Source organism: Cyprinodon variegatus, unplaced genomic scaffold (genome assembly GCF_000732505.1).
Source record: "Cyprinodon variegatus isolate N-32 unplaced genomic scaffold, C_variegatus-1.0 Scaffold127, whole genome shotgun sequence".
In the NCBI taxonomy this organism is placed as follows: Eukaryota; Metazoa; Chordata; class Actinopteri; order Cyprinodontiformes; family Cyprinodontidae; genus Cyprinodon; species Cyprinodon variegatus.
Window position 1 is genome coordinate 1,039,438 of NW_015150580.1, and position 19,515 is coordinate 1,058,952.

At 37.0% G+C, this 19,515-nt stretch overlaps 1 protein-coding gene across 11 annotated transcripts in view; it reads left to right on the top strand.

Moving 5' to 3' along the window:
* LOC107085548 (neurexin-1a-like) overlaps positions 1-19,515 on the top strand; it is a 97,551-nt gene that overhangs the window by 37,136 nt on the left and 40,900 nt on the right. For 6 of the 11 annotated variants that reach the window (XM_015375922.1, XM_015375912.1, XM_015375913.1 and 3 more), the window contains 7 exons: positions 678-701; positions 2,492-2,653; positions 6,620-6,691; positions 7,005-7,229; positions 8,430-8,595; positions 10,959-11,089; positions 15,363-15,615. In XM_015375922.1, coding sequence (XP_015231408.1) covers positions 678-701; positions 2,492-2,653; positions 6,620-6,691; positions 7,005-7,229; positions 8,430-8,595; positions 10,959-11,089; positions 15,363-15,615 — 1,033 coding nt within the window. The remainder of the gene's footprint in view (positions 1-677; positions 702-2,491; positions 2,654-6,619; positions 6,692-7,004; positions 7,230-8,429; positions 8,596-10,958; positions 11,090-15,362; positions 15,616-19,515) is intronic. The other 5 variants (XM_015375923.1, XM_015375915.1, XM_015375918.1 and 2 more) reach the window with 2 other exon arrangements.

A 19,515-nucleotide genomic window follows, 5' to 3' on the forward strand; every position in this document is an offset into this window, starting at 1 on the left:
TTGGATACAAAGCTCTTATTTTGTTAATTTCAAAATGAAAAACCAAACATACAGAATGTATTTTTGTTTAATTCATCCAATGTTTCAAAGATCTAACTGATGAATGTGTTTAGTTTGGGCAGCTTCGGTGTGTATTTGGCTTTGGTGAACCGCATACTGTGCGGACTGTAGTCTGCAGGCAGAAAATAATCAATGTAGAAGCTGTCATCAGCGTACTGTTGTTCAGCTGCAGCAATGCTGTGGCAGTAAGAAAACACCTGAGGTTTCGATCTTAGTTTACAGTGGGTTAACCACCAGGCCAGCTCTGCTTTCAGCTCTAGGTGAGTGCTTTCCCAGTCGACTGCGTGCTTGTGAGCGAGTGTGTAAATGAACAAATATGAGAGAGTGAACTAGAACACTGAGGATCCACCGGCACTCAGGTGCTTTCTGTGACCTGCCTCAACCGTTTGCCTGTTTGTACTAACCTGACTACTAACTGAACTAACCTGCTAGTGAAACTAACCACCATTCATGGAATGATTCATTCTACTAACCTAACCTGTGCCCTTCTCCTAGCAAAACCACTCCAACCAACCTACTAATCTCACCAGAGGCCTTCTAGCTCTTTCCTTTTTTTGTTCCCGGAGTTGTTATGTTCACAGTTTTTTTGCCTTCCTTTCTCCCCCTCTCCTACAAAGCACTCAGGCATTGGACACGCTATGGTAAACAAACTCCATTGTTCGGTAGATATCATTCTAATTGTTTCTTAGTTTGGGTTTTCCCTGTGTCTATTTCCTTTTGAATCATAGACATAAAAAAGTAAACCAATAAAAGGATAAATGCGGTTGGTAATCTCTTACACTTAAATGGCCCCCTTTCCCTTCTTCTTGCCAACCACTTTTTTATTTTAAAAAAACAAACTATTTTTCTCCCTCTATTTCTATTTTTTTTTCACTCCATCACTTTGTGAATGACTCGTAGGCGTGCACAGATTTGGCTCATCTCTCACATGCACGCAAATGTTGAGCCCCACCCTCCCTGCATGTCCTGATTAAGAAATCCTTCGCTGATTATTCCACAAAGTGGATTGAGAGGCTTCCCTTTTCTCGCCTTTTTTTCCTCCTTTTTTAATTTTTTATCGTCCTTGGATCTGTCATGCATGTTCCTCATGGTTCCTCTGAGTCATTAACCCACCTTTGTTTTTGGTTTTATCTGCTGTTTCCTCTTTGCCAGTGGCTGCATGCAGAAAAGAGGAGCAAGCTGCATGTTTCTTTCTATTCATGTGTTTTTTGGAATGAGCCTCCGCCTTGCTAACACCTGTGTGAACATCATAACACGTGTGTTTTTCTGTGTGTCATCTCATTGAGACTCGCTGATCCAACAAACCCCCCTCAGACCACAAACTAACTAACACCATCATCACAAATTACACAACTACATGATATCATCACAACTACTAACAGCATCATACATCATTAACTCTGATCTCAGTAACCCACCACAAGTAACACCACTTTGCTTGTCAGCAGAGCTGCAACTAACAACTACTAACCAGTAAATAGTACTAACACCTGCTGTGAAGCACGGAGATGCCTGTGAGGACCTAACTAACAGCTGCTTGGCTGGGCAAAATTTGCCTGGCGATGCTAACACTGTATCTTAGTGGGAAAGTAATGTGCTTTGAAGCTTTATAGGCAGTTAAACATGGTCAGTAATGTACTGCAGAAAATCTGAGTGATAAAACTAATTGCAACTTGCATGTGACAGCATTAGATCTTTGTGACGGCTAAAAGCCCCTATAGAGGCTTATTATGCAGCAGAGTGAGCTAATTGAATTACAGAACACATAGTGTCTCTGTAGGTAAACCATTCAGGAGAGATGGTGTTTATATACTAGTAAGTAAATCCTGTTACATTTTTACTAAGCTGTAGAGCAGCTTAGAAGCTAATCATTAGAAACCTTTCTTTATTAAGACACTAAGGTTAAAAAAAGCAAATATTTACTCTGATTCTGCATTTAGCAGGGTGGATAAGTATTTTTTTCTACTTATTTTTTAATTATAGTACATGAAAAAATTGTAGGTTAAGAGTCCCAGTCCAATATTAGCTCCGCCAAAGCTTTCAGTTTGAGCAAGTCCAAGTTAATCACAGACAGCGTCACCATTCTGAATAATGGCTTTACTGCTATTTACAATCTGGAGCTGCCAGGACCACGTCCAACTCTCGGAGAGACTGAGTCATATGGCACAGACATCACGGTAGTATTACCAGGAAAGTCCACAATCTGATCAGTTCAGTTCAACTTCTCTGTCAGCACTGATTCACTTTCAATAAATCAAATCCCACCAGAAACACAACCATCCCTTCTTCAAAACCAATTCAAACAGAAAGCACATACATTTTGGTACTACAGTAATGGGGGATAATTTGGCTGGTCAGCGCCTAGCTAGGGCTTAGCGCTGCCTTTGGTGTGAGTATATAGCGTGTCCTTTCCCTGTGCTTTGTTGTGTAGGTGACGATCTCTGTGGATGGGATCCTGACCACGACGGGCTACACGCAGGAGGACTACACGATGCTGGGCTCTGATGACTTCTTCTATGTGGGAGGGAGTCCCAGCACTGCAGACCTGCCTGGTTCTCCTGTCAGCAACAATTTCATGGGCTGTCTCAAAGAGGTGTGATGCATGCTTATTGGTGGATGATTAAAATAGTGATATTGGGCAAATTATGTAGTATTATTGACAACATTTGAACAAAATAGTCTGTATAAGTACATAGTTAAGCCTTAGTTGTTATTCTGATTATGCAACTTGCTACTGGTGTATTTAAATTCCCATTTTCTTTAATGTGATGAGTGAATTTATTTCTGGTGGAAATGAGAAAATCTTCTCTAAAAAGATACAAGACAATGGAAAAGGATGTTCAGTTCGGAAAAATATTAGATTTTATTTATTTTAAAAAAAAGGCTTCTCCAACATATTTATGCCCCTTTCAATAATCAGTAAAAAAAAATGTATTGGCATTACGCGATTCAAGTTCATTATTCTTTAAATTGCTGTTTTTAATTTGCATGTTTTCCTTGATGTTTTGAGAGTTTTTTTTTCTGTTTAATAAGCTCAAAGTCTGTTTCTGAACATCTGTCCTAACCCCAATAGCCCCCCAAAGCTATATAGAGCAGAGAAGATACAGCAAATTTTATAATGACATCAATTGACTGACCGTATGGGCAAATTTTCACTACTTTTCGCTCCAAAATGGTCACATAATGCTCTACACAGGGTGCCTGCGCCATCTTTGTTCTTTCTCTGCACCAAAAAGACTCCTATGATGCTTTTGGAGGAGAGCTCTCAAGGAGAGCTCTTGCTCTGTCCTCCTCTGTGCCATCACCCTAATGTTAAGCTCCCTATACAGATTTATGAGTAGCCATCCCACTTAGGTAGCATTCACACTGCAGGCAATAATGCTCAATTCTGACTTTGTGAAATCCAATTATTTTGTTCACATTTCCAAATATATGCGACCTGTATATGATCTCCTGTTTGAACTGCATTTATATAAGTTAAGTGTCCAGCATGCGCAGTAGAGGACGCAATGACGACACAAGCAGGTGTGCTCTGTGTTTACGGAAGTGAGTCCTGGAGCACATCTTGCAATATTTAATTTCTTTCCCTACCTCATTCAACGCTTTTACAACACAATCTTTTCAAGATGGTTGAAAAATAAAGACTACTCTCTGCATTATCGTCCGCCATGGTTGCTTTTCTTCCTGCTTCTGCGTAACAAGACCCATAGTAGAGACGTGTGTCGAGTATTGATAGCGTTCAGGTCGGATGAATGCGACCTAGCCTTTCAGTCGCAGGTCGCATTTGAAAAAATGAGATACGTATCGGATTCAGGACCTCATAGCCAAGTGGCCTGGGTCGCACTGGAGAAAATCGTATCTGTGTCGTACAGACTGTCATGAAAAGATCAGATACAGGTCGCATACGTGCAAATAAATCGGATTTGGGTCACTTCAGGCTGTGAATGTAGTCTTAGAAACATGTATGTTTTAAAAAAAAATAGAAAAAAGAAACATATCTGTTTTGATTTTATTTCGCTTTTAATTTATCCTTACCTTACAAAAATGTAAGTTTTTTATAAAATGGTCCTCTTTTTGTTATACTTTACTTCCCTCTAAAGCTTTTCCCCTCTCTCTATGTCACACAACACAAACATTTCACAGACGTTATCTCCTAATACGCACACACCGACATTCTTCCACTTGGCAGACTCACACAAACAGTCCCAGACACACACATCCCATCCAGCATCAGACGGAATCAGTGATGAGTGTCATTGAGGGAGAAGATACTGCACTAAGCTCTAACATGCTAATTAGCTACGCCACAGAGACGCTCCATCCGCTCTGCTTGAAATGGGCCACAACAACGCAGCAGCAAAGACTAGCATGAAACACATACGAGAACACAGGAACGCACCCGTCTGCATGCCGATAAATCTAATCTTTGTTGTGTAGAGACATATTCCTTTGCACAAATCATCCAACAAAAACACAGAAAATTAGAATGATTAAACTTAGATAAATGGACCTTTGAATACTAACCACCTATATTTGCAAACATTGTCTTACTTATGCAATACACAACCTAAGTCTCCCTTTCATTCACACAGGATTCACACAGAGGCATAAACAAACAACCCAACAAGCCGACAGATGATGTGCCAAACAGAGAGCTATCTGTATTGGTGCTGAATGCTCTCTGTGTTGCTCCATTAAGACTGATGGTGTTTAAACAAGACTGCCACAGTCAAAGTGAACCCTTCACTCCCGAATTTACATATTTAATACAATGATATGATAATCCATGTGAGCAAATTAGGATGTATGCAGCCAATCACACGCATGAACAATTGCAGCTATAACAATTCTCAGCATTTAATGCACTGTAGGCGCATTCTTCCACACATACACGCTCCCACATGGTAACACTGCTTTGCAGAAGTTATTATTTTCAAGAGTCACCTTAGCATCCTTGCAAACACATCCAAATGCCCCTGACGAACAGTAAATGAAAAAACAGCAGTGGAAAGCCAATGCAGAGGACCAGCTTTGCTCAAAGGTCATATGAGAAGATCTGGTTTATTAAAGAGGAGCCTGTGTTAGCTTGTCCCTGTCAGCATCAGAATGCTCAGCACAGGCGGACTCTTTACACTCATGCTGCAGAGTGATAATGCAGACTGTGTCGTGGAAAGGAGAATGAAAGAAGAGTAAACGCAAACGGGGATGAAATTGAAAAAGCTCTGATGAAAGTGGAAGAGTCAGGACATTTCAAAGGATTGATCTTAAAGAGGCTATGTGTGCACTCAATGTCTCTGCTTTCCAATAAAAATGCTAAAGCATTTAAACTTGAAAAGAGGTTAATGGTATACAGATTCGTATGATTTACCAACAAAAAGGAGAAGATAATAACAAAAAGATTGTTTGCAGATGTTATATTCATTTGCATCCGTTATGTCCCCTTTACTCTGATACCATGAAATGAAATTCAGTGCAAACGCTCGGCTTCAGAAGTCAGTTAAGTAATAAATAGAGCTTAGCTAAGTCTACTTTGATCTCATAAGTACAACTAAAGCCCACAAAGATTTGTTTTTGATAAAACAGCACCACAAAGCTGAAGGAATATAGACAGGTCAGATAAAGTAGTGTGAGAAGCCTTAAGTACAACTGTAGCCTTATTAAGACGTTGCTTTTCACCTACACTGACAGACAAGACAAGGAGATCATTACTTAGAGAAGCAGCCAAGAGGTTCATCTACTGCAGTGGTCCTTAATTCACGTTGGAAAAAACTCGACTGAAAAGTCAATGAGGAATAATACAGTAAATAGTAGAAACTAACTAACCAACTCTGTCCAAAATGTGAATATTTACATTAAGAATTTAATTCAGTGCTGCTGCATTAATCATTTACTTATAAACATAGTCGAGACATTAATCTCCTTTAACTGTCCCACAAAGTTTTGCTGCAAATGTTGAAAAAAGATATATTCCTAAATGTTTTGATTTGATATTCAAAGAAAAATCCCTTTTTCTTTCACAATGATGGGTTTGGAAATATGGAGATATTCTAATAACAGAGGAATTTCTGAGAAAAGTCGTGGTAGACGTCGAAAAAGGCTTGAGGACGTGTTAGAGGAAGTGACAGCAGAGCTATGATGGGATGTTTTAGATCAAAACGTAATTTGGGTACAAGGTCTTCACCTAAAATCTATTTAAAATCAGTGAAAAAGAAAAATGAACAGCAATCACCTTCTTGAGCAACCCTAAAAAAACAAAGATCACAAAAACTGTCACTTTACATTTATATTATTGCCTTATAGATGTATAAGTTATGAAAGACTGTAGAGATAATTGCACTGAAACATAGCCCAGGAAAATCCTAACTCAAATATGATTAAACAATTTTTTTCACAAATAAAATATTTACACTTCCAAAATTGTGAAAAGGGTTTTTCTTAAAGTTTTCTCTTCAGCGGTCCATCACGATATTCACTATTATTGTAACATTCCTAGCTTCTATTTTTTTCTTTTTTACTGAATCTAAATGTGTTTCTTTCATTTCCATTGTCCTTTGTAAAGGTGGTGTACAAGAACAATGATGTACGGTTGGAGCTTTCAAGACTGGCCAAACAGGGTGACCCAAAGATGAAGGTATTCACTTTATTACGTTAAACAATGCATTATCCTCTTAGATACAACATATGCACTTGTTTGTATCACAGCCTCCTGCCATGTCTCATGAGTCTTAAACTACAAGGAATTCAACTAAATGGGATTACATTTGTCAGAGGCACTCAACCTCTTTGGTCTTCCCTCTGTTCACAGCTGGGAGCTGGCTTCCTTTCAGTCTCAGACTACAAGGGGACATTTATTTGCCTTGTCTTTCAGTGGAGTGATTTAAAAAAACAAATTGCAAAATTCTTGAAACCTCTTTATAGTTTTGTTTTTTCTGCACCCCTCACAGGTCAGTGGTGTGGTGTCCTTCAAGTGCGAAAGTGTAGCAACACTGGATCCAGTGACGTTTGACACACCGGAGTCATTCGTGGCTTTGAGCAAATGGATGGCGAAGAAGGCGGGATCAATTTCGTTTGACTTCAGGACCACGGAGCCAAACGGGTTGATGCTTTTCAGCCATGGCAAACCCAGACAACAACAGCGAAAAGACCCCCGCACCCCTCCTACTGTCAAGGTGAAGCTAAATGCACCACTGACTTTAGGCTAGACTAAAATAGTACGATAAATAGCAGACCAAAAGATAATGCTCAAATTTTATTTGTTTAATTACAAAAAAGTCAAGATTAAGTTAAAAAAAATGTGTATTGTATGTAATTTAGGCAAATGGTTGAATTAAATGCAAGTTAAAACATTTAAAAAAAACAATTAGCCTACATACAAATTCAAGTGAAACTTGTTCATGATAGTGTTATATAATATGTGAGGACCTATCAATATAATTTTTAAACACAAATGTTAGCAAACAGTGTCTTCCATTTTTGGTGCCCCAGTAAAAATGTGCAGACAAAAAGATGTAATGCAACCTTTTTTGCAGCAGCTTAGTCCTTGAATAGAAAATGTAGGGGTACATCCTAGCCAGGTTGGCAGTCTATTGCAGGCACTCCTGCACTATAAATTGAACTAAGGAACATTTTATGTATGACAATATTTAGGAAATTCTAGTACACAGTCCATGAGTGTCTGCATCCTCAGGGTATAAATATCGCACTTACAGTAGTCTCTCTTCAAAATGGGAAAAACAAAAGCTGCATAAGTATTGCATAAGTGAGTCAGATTTGTCTTGTTTTTTATGTATAAGAAAACCTATATAAATAGCTAAGTCCTATTTAGTTGACCATCTGTAACTTTTGAACAATAATTCAAATGTTAACAAGTGGAAGAGGACGCATGGACACAAAAGAGACATCAATTAATTATGCCGGGGCAACAAATAACCAATTTGATGTGAGGCAACTTTGTCCAAAGTACCTGCAAGCAGAAATAAGTTCAACATCATCTAAAAGCTGTGGTTATTTCTGAAGGTTTTCCTTCTACTCTAATTTGTATAAATGTTTTTAGATAAATCCGTCAGTGACAGACAGCTTTATTTTAGCTAGTAGGTTAACATCCTTGTATTGAATGTCAGTAAATGTCAGTCATCATGATTATAAATATAAATATATATATATATATATATATATATATATATATGTGTGTGTGTGTGTAGAATTAGAAACATGCTACCTGGATTGATGTAACAAATTAGCGTCACTTTTTGAATTAAACAATTCAAAATGTCTAAAAAAAATTCATGTTTATTGGGATGAACTTGCACACATGCAATTATTCTTTAAATTTTTCCTTTTTCCAACAACTTTCTCGCATATTGATGCAGTTCATGTCGAACATACAGGTGGATTTTTTTGCCATTGAAATGCTGGATGGTCACCTGTACCTGCTGCTGGACATGGGCTCAGGAACCACAAAGACCAGGGCCATTGACAGAAAGGTCAACGACGGCGAATGGTATCATGTCGACTTCCAGAGAGACGGACGCTCAGGTAAACTCAGCTCTGTCTATATGTTAACAAGAATACAGTTTCTAGCTATCACATTTTTGCGATTTTAGAACCAAACATTTCAACTGTTTATGTTTTCACCTTTCATTCAATAAGTTGATCAAATTTGGACTATAACAATCTTTTTTTTTAAATGTATCATTAGTTTATACACGTATTTGCAATATAGCTTATAGATCTTTGGGGTATTTTTTTGACAGGCAAATGTAAACTGAAAACACAGTCGAATGAAGTAGTTATTACAGATAGGAATAGAGATAAGTTTTTAAAGACCTGTATTGTATCTTCTTCCTCTATTTACATAACTAAAACCAACACAAGGATAACAAATGCTACATAATTTCAGTTCAGTTTATTTATATAGCGTCAATTCACAACAAATGTCATCTCAAGGCACTTACATAGACAATTCAACCAAATTATGCAGTCAGATTGGTTCAAAGTTTTCCATCTAAGGAAAACCAGCTGATTGCATCGTCTCATTGACTCGAAAGCAATCCCTCACACCTTGAATGCTTGCAGCGACAGTGGAGAGGAAAAAAAACCTTTGTACAGGAATAAACCTCCAGCAGAATCAGACAAGAGTCTTAATTTATAGAAACGTTTATTATCAAATCATATAAAACACCAACAAGAATAGCAAATGAAGGCAGTGGCAATGCATGCCCTTCATACCTGCTCAGGGCATGGCCACTTAATGCACTAACGAAGTGGCAAAATGTGTGTACCTGCTAGTACTAATACAAGAAAAAACACAAATATCAGCCAAGAACATCAGTCGGTTGATGTATCTGTCTATCTTTTGTCATGATAAGAACTTCTTGTTTCCTTTAGGTTTGTATTTTCTGTGATGATCTGATCAGCTGGCTTCAGTAAAACATTGAGGCCAAAAAAAAATTTTTTTAAAGAATTTTGGCTTAATTTTATTCTTTTCTTGATTGTTGTCAAATTATGAAGAAAAAATATGACTGAAACGACCTCATGCCAGCCACACAGAATACAGGTTAGCTCCTGTGAATAAGAAATTTAAAAACGATGCAAATTCAAAGAAAACTATAAATGGACATATAAACAAAAACTTAGAATCACAGCTATATATCCTTTGTAACTAGAGAGTGGTTTAAGGCTATTTTTTATGTTAAATCTTTAACATTTCACAACCTAATAGCAAAACCAATTTATGCAAAACAGCCAATTGTTCATCTACAGGCGTAAAAATATATCTGAAATAAATTTGACAGAATTTACAAACACGTCTCGTTAGTAACTAACATTTTTTTCTCCTAATGATATGTGTGTTTAAACAGAGCCCTTTGAAAACCAAAGATGTATTTTATTCATCTTGTTCATATGTTCCACCCAGTCTTTCACTCGTGTGCAGCTATTATTCTACCTGTCGTAATTATAGCCTAAAAGCCTTTGGTATAGGCTGCCAGCGTTCTCAACAGGGGTCTTGTTTGAATGTTGTAAAAGTATAAATGTCTGAAAATAAGTGAATTAATGATTTACTGGTGGCACAATATTGAATGTAGCCATTTTAACCCAGCTGGGGTTGGCAAATATCAAGCCAAAGCACAAAAAAGGAAACAGTCACGCTCTGTCATAGTGCCATCCCTTCATCTTAGTAAGGGCATATTTAAAATAGTGTTATTAGCTTGCATCCACAGCTATCTTATTACTGTTCCTTTATAATTGTTTGTACAACAACCAAATGGCTAAATATTCCTATCAGGGGGAGTAGGGATGCAGGCATGAAGTCTGGAAAACATTTAGATAAATCCCAGAGTCTTTTTTGCAAGATATTCAAAGCTCTTTATTCTATTACTTTTGCTCTTAAGTTTTTAACAGTCTTAACTATTAGATACAATCCTGATTCTAAAATTGAATTACTTGTTTAAAATTGCCTTTTATGGCAATTTAATAATTTTTTTGCTGAACTTCATCCTTTTTGCTTGAATACATTTTATTTAAATCACATATGCTTCAAAGAAAGGTAAATAGTTTGCAATTTACTAAATGAACATACAATAATAACTGTTGATTGAATTTTTAAGTGCTGTAAACTTAATGTGTGAAGTTTTTAAAACTATACAAAACTTTAACTCTCGAAATAAATTAAACTACAGCATGCTTTAGCTTTCAGGGTGATTAATACATCATGTATAGCGTTGGATTTCAATTACCTCTGATTATAACAGTGATGTGTGGGTGATGATGAGGAGGAGGAAGAATGATGATGGCAGCTGTTACAATGGAGGTGGTGCTGACGATGACACTGTAGATTATGATGAAAATGTTCATGCTGAAGGTCAGGAAAATTCTAAAGGTTGTTTTGACGTGTATAGGAACGATCTCGGTGAATAGCATGAGAACAGCGTACACGGCGCCAGGGGACAGCGAGATCCTGGACCTGGATGACACCCTGTACCTCGGAGGATTACCAGAGGATCGCGCCGGTCTCATTTTTCCTACAGAGGTTAGTGTGTTTTAATGCTTTGCCTGCATCTCTGTTCATTTCAGAGCTGAAATAAAAAGTTACAAAAAATTATTTGTTCCCTTTAAATTTTCGATATATTGTCATTTTCCAACAGCAAACTTCAATGTATTTTTTAAAAGTTTTACATGGAACCATTAACCTCACAGCTCACAGTATGAAATATGGTGATGGCAGCATCAGCCACGACAGAATGCTGTTTTTTAGGAGGGACGGATAAATGGTTCAGATAAGATGGGAAACTGGATGCAGCTAAATTGGTAATAATGAGGCTTGACTCTGTAGATAGGTTTTAAATTTATCTCTCGACTTTGGACAACAACCCTGAACTCAGAGCCAGAGATACAGAGGAAGGGTTGACTTTTATATTGACTAAGACCAGAGGTCACAGATTAGCGGACCGCGGTCCAGATTCAGACCCACCTGCTGGCTAATCCGGACCCGACCTGATTTAAAACATTTATAAATGACTCCATGTTTGTCCGATGACAGTGTCTCACTTCACTTGCGCCGCTTCTCCTGTTTGTATGGTAAAGCCTTCCGGAGCGGTGGGTAAGAAGGAGCAGACGATGAGAAAAAGAGAGCAGAGAAAGTGTGGAATGCTGGAGAAAGCACAGTGAACTGATGACAGAAAAGTGAAATGGCATGCACAAAGATGACCATGCACATTTTGAGTATGTTTTGCCTCAACATACTGCTGTTAAGCAGGATTCTCCACCATGAACATACTCAAAATAAGCTCAAAATAAGCACCTTGATATGTGATTGAGAATTGGCATTCCCTACTTCAAAAATAATTTAGATTTTAAAATTGAAAAACTTTCTATTTTTTATATTTTTTATTTAAAAATTAAATGCATAACATGGATGCATAAACACCTGCATTTTATTTTCAGTGTTAAGTTCTGTTTATAATTAAAAATGTCTCCAGACCTTTACTGGTTGATTGTTTTCTTTATTCGGACCTCGCTTTTTCATTGGTTACCCCTGGCCTAGACCCACCTCTAACCAGAATTTTCTGGCAATACTTGGTTGGTTTTAAGAGACTCTCCATTTGATTTAACTTCAGAAATAAAGACAAAAATTTGGTTCTAGAAGTGCAATGCTGGTTAAGACATACCTCTAAAGACTTTAAACTTTATTTGCAGTGCTAGATATTAAAGAAAACCACACTTTTCGGATATTTATTTATTAATAAAAACAGTAAAGGTATGACAGAGGATTTTTCTTACAAATTAAGTGTCCAGATTAATCTAAAATGATTTAATTGATGGCTAAAAGTCTTGCACTTATTGTTCCAAATATATAATATAAATTCATATATATAATTTCAAACAATTTGTGTAGGTGGCGCCATGACGTTATATACTGTACGTAGGCTCCAAGCGTAAATCGTACCCTGTTTGGCTAGCGGTCCACCATTACGCTGAAGCGTGAAGAAGTACTCCTACGCCTGTTTGCTGCTGCAGCTACTTGTTCTCTCTTCTGTGTAAACTCAAGCATTTATGGTCGAAAAGAATGTGAAGGAGGGGGCCGTGACGCATGTGCATGATTCAAAAATATACAAACACCAAATGTACATATCTTCCACCATAAAATCCTCTTCCCTGCCTTTAATGTCCTTCACTTCACATTATGCACTATTTTAAATTTTTATATGCCTAAAAACTCTAAATAAAACACCGTAAAGATTAGGTTTTTACTGGTAGAAATATATGAAAAAGCTAAAGTGATGTGATTTATTTTTAGCTTGCAATGTAGTTAGTCGATTAACCTGAAATTGATTATTTAAGTTTATTTGTAAGAAAGGATCTGACTGTAGTGAATGGACACTATATTGATCTGCCTGCTCTGTAGTGTTTTATTTAACTTCCCCTATCCAGTAAACTAACAAGTAAAATTAGACATTTTCGATTTTTTTTTTAAGTCAGTTTAACCAGTAGGTAATTATTTGTCTGATTAATGTTTAATTGGTTCCACTGCTGTTGTTCCTTATATAGTTAAAGCTTTGCAAAAAGATGCTGCGTCATTTCAGCTGCATATCAGGTAATTTTTTTCTTGACACCATGCCAAGATTTCCCAGCTAAAGTGGCATTTATGCCTACATTTATAATATGGTCGATTAAACACGACCTGTTTGTGTTGATATACCAACAAACAGGTAATCTTAAATGGATATAAAACCCTACCATATCAGCTAAAAGCTCTGCATTCCAAGCAGTGCATTATTCAGCAGTTGATGGATGATGTGTGTTTTTCTTTGCGGCACATTGCTTGTACTTGATTAATGGCAGAATTAACTCAGATGGTTCTGATAGATCCACGTTGCTTTAAAGTGACGCCTTCTCCCACCTGCAAAGAGTCCCTGCTTCATGGAAGAGACTCACTCTGCACAAGAATCGACTCATTATTTCTGGGTGCTTTATGCAAAAGTGATAAGCAAAGGAAGGGAGTCAATTTTGCCATCCATTATTTACTCTTAATGAGCACCTTGCCTTACCTTTTCATTATGCTAAACATTTGTATTCCTTGGTTTTCATTCTGCTTTGCAGGGCCTTCTCTTTATGTACTTTTCCAGTATGTGCAATAACATCATGACTGGTTTCTAGGGAAAAGGTTACTATACTTTCTAAAAGATTAAAAGTAATATTTCTTAAAATTTATCATAAAAAAAGTACAAATCAATATTCTTCTAGGCTGTTTTTTTTCTTTTATTAAATGTGCTAACAATATAGAGCAATATGCCTACAATTGTTTGTTTCCGACCCTTTTCTGCTCTGTTTTCTGCAATAATGAATATTAAAGGCTTTAGTTTTATTAAATTTTCTCCCGTTACTCTTGATGTAACGTAATTATTTTTAATGCTTGAACGACTAAACAAATTTTTTTATGCACAAGAATGAAACATTTACTTAACAGTTTCAAAGTACATCAAGACACTTAATTATTAAAGCAACAGGTTAAGTGTACAGATACACAGAGGTGGTCATAATCCATAAACCAATTTTTGTTTCTGTCCTAGTTTTATGGAATGTAATGTTTAAAGATGTATACAATTAACCTAACCAGATAATCTAAGTATTGTTAATATAAAACCTTTTAAATGTTAAATTGAATTTGTAGCAATGATTTATTTTGCTAAAACACCTAAAAATCTGCCCCTTACTTATGCATCAGTATTTTTGTGTTGTGTTATTTTCCATATAAATGTAAAGAAAAATCCTTTTTGCAAAATAAAACTTTTTAGAGGACTTGTTAACTTTAAAGTCACAAAAATTCTAATTAGTCTGAGAAAATAATATTCTATTTATTCCAGATCAGAGAAGAGACTTTTAAACCAGTTAACAACTGAACCTAATTTTTACTGCCTTAGAGAAGAGAAAATACATTTTAATACAAATTAATAGATAAAGCATGGGGTTAAATAAACAGTTTTAATGAATATGCAATCAATTCAGAATAATTGAATCCAGGTTTTATTTTATTTTAGTGTTATTCACAACCGAATCAAGTTGTAATTAATATCAGTCTGTGACAGAGGTTGATAATCCAGGTCCTGAAAGTGAAAACCTTGCCTTGTTTTCCTTCCTCATTTGTTTTTTTAACCAGGTGATTAGCCCCTCGGGTGTTTAGTCTGCATTGTGGAGTTGGAAATGGTTGGAACTGATCTCTGCACAGGAGTTTTACTTTCTGGACCTGAATTATCCACCTCTGATGTTCAATTGGTCTCCAGTATTAAATGATCATATTCTGATTACAACAAAGGAAGAACAACTGGGGCATGCCTAATCCCCGATACGGGCGACCCGGGTTTGAATCTGATCTGTGATCCTTTGCCACATGTCTCTCCCCCTTTCTCATATTCGCTTTCCTTTGCCATAAAAACTTTAAAAAAAACATGTTGTTTATTGTTGATAGTCAATGCTAATAATAGCATCACTAGTGGCTAACATTTTTCAGTATCAGAAACCTGAGAGTGTTACCCTTTATACCTATAGTCCTTTTCATGCTTTTTCGTCAATGCTTTTCTAACTGAGTGTTGACAGTCAGTCTGGTCAGCACAGCTCATCTCAACCCTTAGAAAACACAACGTCATACTTGATACTCTTACTTGAAACACCTACCTTCACATGCATGGCTTTTGAGCAGAGCATAGGTTACAAAAATCTCTACAGCACTTAACAAGAAATATATGTAACTTTCTTTTTTCATATATAAAAAAAAAATCATTGCATGCTGCTTATTTGCTCTACAGGTTTGGACAGCCCTGTTGAACTACGGCTACGTAGGCTGCATCAGAGACCTGTTTGTGGACGGTCAGAGTAAAGACATCAGGAGGCTTGCTGAGGCCCAGCGGGCAGTCGGAGTGAAGCCTTCCTGCTCAAGAGAGCTGCCCAAACAGTGCCTGTCCAACCCCTGCCAGCACAATGGCAACTGCAGGGAGGGCTGGAACCGTTACGTCTGTGACTGCTCTGGGACCGGGTACCTGGGGCGCTCCTGCGAGCGAGGTGAGAATGTTGAGACACTAGCAGGAGAGAGGTGAGAAGAAAAACACTGTGACTGTACTATTGTTCATCCATGATAAACCCTCTTTCTCACAATAGGGATGAGTCAGCGAACTAAAAAAAGTCATTAAACACCAACATTTTGTGATTCTTTTTTAAATGTCATGATTTAAATAACACACAGTCATTCTGACAGATGTGTAATTTGTCACACTGAGAACAGTGAATCCTGCCAACTGATTGAGTGACACATGACGGATGTTGAAGGGTGAAAAGCATAAAGTAGTTAAGTCAGAAACACTCCCATCCACCGGTCGAAAATACATTATCATCATCAGTTATACTGGGTCGTAAAATTTTTATTCATTATACCTTTGAGTTATGCTTTTCTTCCTTTAAAAGCCCCATCCTAGCAGATTACATCAGCATGACAGTACTCGCCCTGATGTGCTAAAAAGGCACACTCATAAAAATTTATGGCAGATAAAAATGGGACTAAAGTCCTTTTCAAATAAAAGAGCTAAAATACAGTATACCCTCAACTAGCTCTCTTCTGATGCATAGAGGAGGGCATTAAGTGAGGAAAGGAGCAATGCATTTGTATTAGTATACAACCAATGAAACAAAAAGTAATTTAAAGTCCCTTAAACATCAGAAAGAACTAAATTAAATTACAAAGAGAATGGGTAGAAATCTTACCCTTTTATTCACATAGATTAGCAATCATATTTAGAACAAATAGATAACTAAATCAGGATTAAAGTTAGCTTTATATACAGTATTATTGACTGCTTTTGGAAAATTGCAATAAACAAATATTATTGTTCTTCTCTACATCTTTTCTATCCGTCACAAATAACAGCCATACTAGTCGATGCAATAAATAGCCACTGGCGCTGCCGTCAATCAGAGATAGGGATGGAGTCCATTTTTTATAGTTAATGGGGGGAAAAATTCTAATGACCAGATGAGCTGGTAAGAAAGGCAGACATGAGTGGAGAAAAATAAGACAGTGTGCTATCCAGATGCATGAACAGATCCTACATACATTTATTTTTATTGGCACTCTTCAGCACAGATGACAGCACAGATGTAATATAGTCAGTGTCAATCAGAGGTAATGTTGAATACTCAGAAGGCACCGAGTAAACAGGTCCCTGTTGCCCTGAGAGGCAAAGATGGTTCATAGCATGAGTCCATTATAGACCAGTAACTATTTAAGAAAGTAGTTTTATAAATAGAAAAACAGTCAGATATTTGGCTTTAATGTGATTTAATCCATTTTCCTGGTCTTGGTCTGGACTTGTGTGATCCAACAATAAGCAGGAGGGATTTCTGTCTCATTCCACTTATTGATGTCATAAGTAAAATTGCTTGTGATTGTAAGAGACTTTGGTCCTGTCAAAGTAAAAAGTAAAGTATGTTGCAATGCTTTATACTCTGAGCTATGCAGAAGATACAGAAATTAAATAAAAGTAGCCAGAGAATTAAGCTCTGATGAACTCCAAATGGGGTTGAAGCTGTTATTACCAAAACGGAGGTTTTTTTGTGTGTTTTTTAACAGTGTCCTGTCTGGCAATGTGGCAATAATAATAATTGTCTTGATGCCAAAAAGAGCCCAGCAGATTTTACTTTCACAAGTGGAGCAGTAGGGCTAGTGCCATAGTGTTCCGCTTGTTTTATGCATATAAGTTGCTTTATTATAATTATGCAGGGAGTTTTACAGATTATATGGACACTGCAATGTAAATAGAATAGAAGAAGAAAAACAGAAAAAAATGAGAAAAGATGAAAGAAAGAGGAGATAGAAGGGAGATAATGATAAAACATTTTCAGTCTGCGGAGTTTTGTCCTAGTCCAACAAATAGGATCTGAACCAATCTCAACCAGACAATACTGCCCACTGCTCTAATTCAGTATGTTATGATCAACTCTTTTAACTGTGTGGGTAGAAAATTAGCACAAGAGAGTAAAATCCTCAGCACCATAGCAATAATAGTTCTGGTTTTCTATCTTTGGCTGAATCTGGTTATTTTTATTCACACATTTTCTGTGTTGGAGGCAAAGTAATAAAATGCAGGCAGAGAATAGTGAGGAAGGATCAAAGGTGAAAGAAAGGTGGTGGGAGGAAGCAGAGCTGCAGACAGGACTATTGGACTGCTATAGATGTAGTGACTGGGAATCGATGAGAGAGGAAATGTGCAGAAAGCGGGGAGCAGGAGCCATGGCAGAGAAGGGAGGAGGGAAGGCGGGGGAGGATTCACCGGGTTGGAACCACCATATGACAGCATGTGAGATGGGAATAGAAAATCTGCCTGAAAGAGAGAGACTTATGAGAAAAGGTATGAGTTCACATCGAAACCGAAATGACAGAGGGACTGATAGAGGCCTGTTGGAAGAAAGGAGATAGAGTCAGACATGAGAAAAAGAAATAAGGACGAAATGTTGTTTGTGTCACAACCGCTGATGCGTCTCAAGTGATGATTGTACTATCATCTAACAGCAGCTATACGGTGCACACACAAATGCACACAGGCTTCCTGAAAGGTGGTGATATGAAAATGTTTTATTTCAGATGACAAGAATCTGCAGCAAACCCCTTTCTACTTTTTTCCCTTTGCTCTTTTTGTCCTATCTTTATCATTCTTCATCCCTCTCTGTGTTCACTGAGGGGTCACTAACTGGTGGTTCAGTAGATTGAGGAAGCACAGATGGAGAAGCAGATGGAGGGAGCGATTGGCCGTGTTTATGCCTTCTACCTGCGGTTTCTCCATCCCTTTTTTCTTTCTCATTCTCCCACTCTCTTGTTTATTTTTTACCCTCTCTTCTTTCTTTATTAAGCAAACTCAGTTACTGTGCGTCAGCTCAGAGTTTCATTTCTTTAATTGCTTATTTTAAGCTGAGTTTTGCCTTGAAACCTGCAATTCTCAAGCTAATGAAGGTAAACTTTAATTTTGTTTTGCAAATAATAAAAAAGGAAATCTTAACACCTACATCACTGTTATCTACCTATCAAAGGCTTTTTTTGTTCCTTTAGCAATAAGTCATCAATAAAAACGAGAAAATATGTTTTAATTCAAATACAAAAACTACTCCATCCTAAACATAAGTGTCTTAACTAAAATCATCAGTCCCACAAATAGATTAAGCTATTTTTTTTTATTCAGAAGTGAGCAAATTTGAGGCCTTTCTTGTTCAATTCTAATAAGAAAATTATGTGACACAAAGGGCTCATTTCTCATGGCTACTTTTTTAGAATGAGAAATCTCAAACCAGATGGCTTTTAATCAAGGCACGGTTTATTGATCTTTATACCTTCTAAAAGGGCTTTAAGAATTTTGAAATTACTGAAAAAAAAAATCTAAAAGTTTAGAACAGCCGGTGTAAAAAATAATGTACTCAAAGTAGGTGCATGTACTGAAAAGGTGTATTTTTTTTGGCCAAGCTTTCTTTTACAGTACATCAGTGACCCTGTAATAACATGGTAATAACATAGCAAGTTACATTATATTACTAGGTAATAAGAAACACTTTATGGAAAATGTTGGTATTTGCTGTCCTTCAAATTTTTGGCAGACAAGGTAAAGTCAGACTGCTTAGATTTCAAACCGGGTAACTCAGTCATTTCACCCACAGCAATAAATTAATGTGTTATTATCAAGGAAAATGCAGTTTATTACTTGGCATATAACAGAAAACCAAACCAACAAGAGAGCAAGCCAAATCTTCTTAACTAAACTGTTATTTATATGTAACTTGAGTTTAGTTTTATAATGCTTCATATACCTGATCACAAGTTACGATTTACTTTGTAAGCGGTCGGTAGGTGGTGGCCAATAATTGAAATTGTAATATCCATCCATCCATCCATCTTCCTCCGCTTATCCGGGGTCGGGTCGCGGG